The sequence below is a fragment of the Solanum verrucosum genome, unplaced genomic scaffold, assembly GCF_900185275.1.
Source record: "Solanum verrucosum unplaced genomic scaffold, falcon-dt-bn FXZP01000182.1, whole genome shotgun sequence".
In the NCBI taxonomy this organism is placed as follows: domain Eukaryota; kingdom Viridiplantae; phylum Streptophyta; class Magnoliopsida; order Solanales; family Solanaceae; genus Solanum; species Solanum verrucosum.
In genome coordinates this window covers 1527769-1534108 of record NW_026020378.1, presented here as the reverse complement: position 1 = coordinate 1534108, position 6340 = coordinate 1527769, and the positions used below count along the sequence as shown (strand labels likewise).

The window sequence follows — 6340 nt, the reverse complement described above, 5'->3', positions numbered from 1 at the left end:
TCCATGCTTGAAACGACCAAAAAAGGAAGAGGAGGGGGTCGCCCAAAGCTGTGAGAGATATTAATGATTTTACTTGAACAAATTAAAGGGAGTGAATTTTGCACGTTAATGTTGAAAGCAAAGTTGATTGTCTTTTTATGTGACGTCCGGTTTTCATACTACGACTCTAAAGACATGACTTTTTCCTCCTCAAATTATAAATCTACTAGTTAGGCCTTATCAAACACGTTTTTGCTCACTACTGGGTTTAAATTATTTTTTTAAAAAAAACTTTTTCTCCAGAAGTTTGAAACTTTTCACCACAACACCAATTTGTAAAAATTTCAATAGCTAGATGCATATAAATCTTTTCCTAATTTTTTGGCAAGTAAAATATAAAATGATATAGGAAAATATTTGAGATTTTTATCAAACAAGAAGCAGTAGAAAACATGAAGGAGGAAATCCGCACCTGCCCCCGCAACCGCATAATTTTTAAAAGGAAAAATTACTTAAATACACAACACTTTTTTACTTATTCTCAATATTTCCCTACTCTTTTACTAAAATACAAAAATCCCTTATTTTTCCCCAATTCAACTTAACCGGATACTTTATTAGTTTAAGTATCCGCCCGTTATTAATTAAAGTATCCGTGCTGTTATATTATGCATCCGCCCGTTAATTAAGTATCTGTGCGGCTAACAACTTAATAATTTAAGTATCCGCCTGTTATTAATTAAAGTATTTGCGCTGCTATATTATGCATCCGCCCGTTAATTAAGTATCCGTGTTGCTAACAACTTAATAATTTAAGTATCCGCCCGTTATTAATTAAAGTATCCGCGCTGCTATATTAAGTATCCACACTGCTATATTATGTATTCGAAAAACACTAAAAAAAGGGATTTTTGGTAATTAATGAAAGAGTAGGGAAATGAAGTAATTTCTTTCTTATACTATGTCATCTGCCTAATTTTTACTTTTTAAAAACTAGAAACTAAAGCTTTCCATCCCATCCCACCCTACTCCGCACCTATTTAGAGACTGTCTCACTATAAAAGTGTAAATTACATGAGGATTTTCCTAGAGATTAGTATGAAAATTCATAGGAAACTTATTTTCCTGCAAAATTTCATACTAATCCCCAGAAAAATCTCCATGTAATTCACACTTTTCTTGTAGAGTCTTTTTGTGACGATTATAGTGGAGCAGATGGAGATTCTTTCAATCGAAATTCTCCCAAAAAAAGTACAAATAGCAGTCCTCGACCCCCCTAGGGTATGGCCTACCGATCCATAGATGTAGGAAGACGGCATGTCTACTGACCAAACTGCGTAACCAAAACGACTCCTTGTTGGTGGTTGATATACAAAATGAATGAGCTATTCGAAGTAGTGACAAGTTTACAAGAAACTTTGAACAGGAGACAAGGGGCGAACCCGCAGGTTCCCGATGCCTACCTAAAGCCCTATCGCAGGGTCTCAATTTTCCTCTACCTGAAATAGTTGGACGGGGGAGTGGGGGGAACCTTGAACCTTTTTGCATAAGAAGAAATAAAAGTATGAAGGCCTCTATACTCAATTAGCTCTATTGCCATCCCTACTATTCTATTTCTCATATTTTTATTTAAAAAAAATTCAAAAGCAAAATTGGTTAGGAAATAACTAAAAGTAAAAGACAAGAAATGTAACGTTTTTAATCTTTTAATTGATGCCAACGAAGAAGTACATTCAACCTTGAGCCCTTAGATCGTTTGGTTCACGGATAAAGTTATCCCGAAATTATAGGGTATCAAAAGGACGAAAAAGTACATTTGATCTTGAGCAATACCAAACTGCTCATATTTTCAGTCGTGAAGTTTTTTAGTTTTTTTCACTCAATGAAACCAGTAATAGTTTACTCAGAGTCAGATTCCATGTTTCCCATAGCTTTGAGTCCTCTTGGTCTCTGAAAAAACAACGTAAAATAAATTTCACAACTGAAAATTAGTATTAAAAAGTAATTTCGGTATCTATTTGTAAAGTATTATAAGTCACAATAATTGATAATTCAATTTTTTTGAAAGATCTATGAAAACTTATTTGGATCTCGAAATCGAAAAGTGTCGCATAAAATGAGACGGAGAGGAGAGAGTATTAAAAAGTAATTTCGAGAGAGAATTGTACCTTCTTGGATACTTTTTTCTCTCTAACTTCATATCGCTCCAACGATAAATCACATAGCCAATCTCCAGGACTTATCAGCTACACAAATTGCAAAATCAACAACCTTATTACAACAATAGTAATACTACAAATTTGGCTCAATTAGGTAATTATTACATATTTTAAGAAATAAAAATGAAACCATTATGTCTACGTCTCTATCTTAATTGCTTATTTCCCTTTTTATCTTCTAAAAAGTTTATGGGGCCTAACATAAATGACACATCTACCTAATCATTCCCCCACTAAATTTATATACACCCTCAAATCTGTCACATGACATAAAAAATCGAGAAAAGTGTTGAAGTGTAGAAATATATTTCACTCGTATTGTAAAATCAAAATACATTTAAATTCACTTAGTCTCAAGTTAGTAGTTATTTTTAAAGTTGACAATAATTCGATATATTAAATTTAATGGTATACTTCAAAAAAGCCAAGTGTCCACTCAAAACACCCACTTGACGTCCTTGTGGCCCTGACACATTTTTTTTCTCCTAGTCCTTTGTGCCCACCACAAAAAAGCCAAAGTTCCGCATCCATAAATATTGTAGTCCCACTAAATACTATTCTTTTAATATTTTTTAATAATTAAGGTAACACTATGTAATTAAAGGAGTACTACTTAATTCAAGTCTAATTTAGTAATAAATTTTACGAGAAAAATGATTAGAAAAATAATAAAATAATGGAAAAGAAAAGTAAAAGCTTACATTGAGGGTACGTTGAACAGTTTTGGCTCTTTTTTTGGGTCTTTGAGGCAACTTTGAGCCTTTGATAGCCATGAAATCCTCTTCTTTCTCCTTGTTTGTTAAGCCTATCACAAACTTAGATGGCCACACCATCGGAATCGCTTCATTTCCTTCTTCCTTGTTATCCTGCGCAGTTTCCGATGATCCAGAACCTCCAGCGCCACCGTGGTGGTGGTGGTGGTTGTTGTTAGCATAATCATTTTTGGTGGTTTTCTGGTGGTTGTGTTTATCGTGCGCACTGCCTCGCTTATCGTGCGCACCACCACCCACTTTCTCCGGGGAAGCCATTGATCTTAACCCGTTACTCTTTTCTCTCATCAGAATTGATTTTTGTGACCTGAAAATAACAAAATTCGTCGTATGTAAAATCACTCACATATAAAAACAAACAAATTTGTTTCTTCCTTTTTATCTAATTGCCAAAATAAATAAAGAAAAAACTATGGGTAAAGAGTTTTAATTACTAAAATAACCTTTGTGTTTGTACAGATCTGAGATTTGGGGAAGGGGCTTTTTGGAATAAAGTGAAACCAATGTGCAGAAAGAAGGAGAGAGAAACAATGGATTATTTGTCCTAGATTTGAGAAGGAAAAAAAAGTGAATAAAAAAGGAAAAAAGTAGGGTGCAAGTGGCAGAGTATGAGCCGTCTGATCGGAATTATAGAGAAGGTTACGTGTCCTGATTACAAGATTCGAATTTGTAATTGTTGTGGCAAGCTATCTATTGTGGACCCACCTACCTTATTGAGTATGACGATTTAATACCAGCGAAGATTGTGATGGAGTAATAAGTATTTTTTCATTTTTAATCAAAAGGTTTTGGGTTCAATTCTCTTGGGCATGGAATCAACTTTGTTAGAAAGTGTTTTACTCTCCAAGCCACTTCATTAGGAAGCGTTTTATTCTTTTATTCGACATTAAAATCTGACTAAATTTGAATTCGCAGTGAAATGACATTGGAGTATGGTACCCTTTAACAATTTTACACCACCTCATAACAAAGGCGACTTCGGACTCAAAGAAATTCAAACTCAAAACTTCTTGATTAAAAATATTTATCATTCCAGCACAACACTTCTTGTTGGTCAAATATATTCACTTGAATCTATAACTTTGTGTGTTTCCGATTTTTTCTATAGCAATTTCACAGCAGCTCATAATAAAGGCGACTTCGGACTCAAAGAAATTTAAACTCAAAAATTATTTATTAAGAATGAAAAAATATTTATCAATCCACCGCCATGGTCAAATATATTTGCCTGAATCTATAACTTTGTGCATTTCCTATTTTTTCTATAACAATGATGTAGAAAGTTGAATGAGTTGGTATGCACCTTAATTAATAATTATAAAAAGTACGCCACATCTCCTACTACCACAACAAGAAAGAGCTCTTTATATAATTAATTTTATTTTAAGTGTTTTTAAATTATAAATATTTAATTTTTAGCGTTTTTAGTATTTAAGTAAATTAAATAACATTTATAAATACGTAATTTAAAACTAAATAATAATTAAACCAAAATTTATAAAATAAAATTTCTTACTTGTGAAAGTTAGACGCCAAATCCAAACATGCTCAAAATACATCCACTAAAACTACAAAGAGGATAAAGAACAAATATTCCACCCCCCCCCCCCCCGCCGGGCGATATAGCTAATTCTAAGAGCTTGCAGACAAAGTAGTCAGAGGTGGTAGGATTTTAATATACGTTTTGGCTCTGGATAATTCTCACTTTTTTCTAAAAAGAAATATTTTATAAACATTTTGATATAAAGTTGTTATAATTTTTTAGATATTTTGAAATTTTTAGAAATTCGAAAAATATGTTTTGCACAATAATCATTATAAATCAACCACAAAAATTCAAAAAACAATTTAAATTTATATCCCAAAAAGCTTATTTTTCGAATACCATTTTAAACTAAAAATAAATACAATTCTCTTTTTAAATTTACAATTTTTATATCTAAACACACCAATAATATTTTAAGAATCGTGCCTTATATGCAATTCAAGACTTTGACTATTCAACCCAAACAAAATTATCATAGAATACCACATAATTGAGTGAGGGCAAAAAATTCCAAATGAAAAGGAGGAACATAGAAAGAACATAAATTCAAATCTCACGCTCCTTAATTACAATATCACACTCATCAAGGATCCTCAATTCAACGATGAATGCAACTTCAACACCCCACTCATTCAACACCAACCAGTCTAAAATCTCCTCATCTTTGCTACACAACCAGTCCATCAATGGAGTGGAAACCATGACAATACTTCAAAATTCGAACTTCCAAGTATATAACTAGTCACTAAAGGGATGAAGTTAGCTATATATGGAGAACTTTGTCAACCAAATGTGGATGACCAACGTGATGGACCCCCTCTCACCAGTCTTCTTCAGCACCATGCAAGCCCGATGGAACTTACCTCTACGTCTCAACCTCTTTCTAAACATGGACAACACTCATCTAGATATACTGAACCAAAGTCATCTCTTCTTTCTATAGCAGCCATTGTCAGTTCTGCAGGGGAAAACCATTTGGATCCCAAACCCAACACCTGTGGATGTTCCCCAACACTCAACTCAAAATCTAAATGAGGAAGGCGAGATCACACTCACAAGGGGCTCGCCTTCAAAAATCATCCCTTATATATGACATTTTCAGAATGGGAGGACAAGAAATACATCCTCAATTGTCCACTAGCACTAAAAAGTGTCCCTTTGATCTCAAACCTCCTCTGAACACATCTCTGGCAAATAGTGATGACTCCAACTATGAGTCCGAGTTAATTCCCAACCATGGAAAATTAGGAGTCTCTAACCCCACCAACAAACCTTTCTCTCATGAATAAACCAACTAGCTTTGTTGTTTGAAATACTAGGGGTACAAACAAGACTCAACTTAAGATTAGAAGTTCCACATCGACAATATACATAAGAGATGTTGGGTATATAAGTAAGTATGTCTTACCAACGAGTGACACATTTTAAAGTCGTGCAGGCCTAAGCATAGAGTGGACAATATCACTAGCATGCTGGACCATTACAAATGGTATCAAAGCCAGTACCGTGTCATCCTAGTCGATATGGACCAGAGTTCAACTGATTTTAGGCAAATCCCAGTAAAGTGGGGGAAAACCTTGGTGTTTAAGTATAGGGAAATCTCATACGGTAGGGTAAACCTCAACAAAAAACACTGAGTCCATGAAAGGGTGTATATGACACCCTAACTTAAGATTAGAAGTCCCACATCGGCAAAATACATGAGAGATGTTGGATATATAAGTAATCATACTTTATCAACTAGGGACACATTTTAAAGTTGTGCGAGCCTAGGCCTAAAGCATACAATATCACTAATGAACTGTGCCGCTACATATAATTTCAAG

The 6340-nt window shown here is 34.0% G+C and overlaps 1 protein-coding gene across 1 annotated transcript; it reads right to left on the bottom strand.

Annotated features, from left to right (window-relative positions):
• Nucleotides 1-1669: 1669 nt before the first annotated feature.
• Nucleotides 1670-3477, bottom strand: LOC125838718 (uncharacterized). The gene is made up of 4 exons (XM_049517760.1): nucleotides 3412-3477; nucleotides 2900-3275; nucleotides 2148-2225; nucleotides 1670-1929 (listed from the first exon to the last, which is right to left on the bottom strand). Exons 2-4 carry the CDS (start codon nucleotides 3254-3256, stop codon nucleotides 1879-1881), a joined length of 486 nt encoding a protein of 161 aa, XP_049373717.1. The 5' UTR covers nucleotides 3257-3275; nucleotides 3412-3477; the 3' UTR covers nucleotides 1670-1878.
• Between the last annotated feature and the right edge of the window lie 2863 nt (nucleotides 3478-6340).

Coding starts and splice junctions, on each gene's coding strand:
- LOC125838718 (XM_049517760.1), bottom strand. CDS start 3,256: ATGAGAGAAAAGAGTAACGGGTTAAGATCAATGGCTTCCCCGGAGAAA. Junction 2,226..2,899: donor CTGTTCAACGTACCCTCAAT/GTAAGCTTTTAC, acceptor CAATTTGTGTAG/CTGATAAGTCCTGGAGATTG. Junction 1,930..2,147: donor AGAAAAAAGTATCCAAGAAG/GTACAATTCTCT, acceptor TTGTTTTTTCAG/AGACCAAGAGGACTCAAAGC.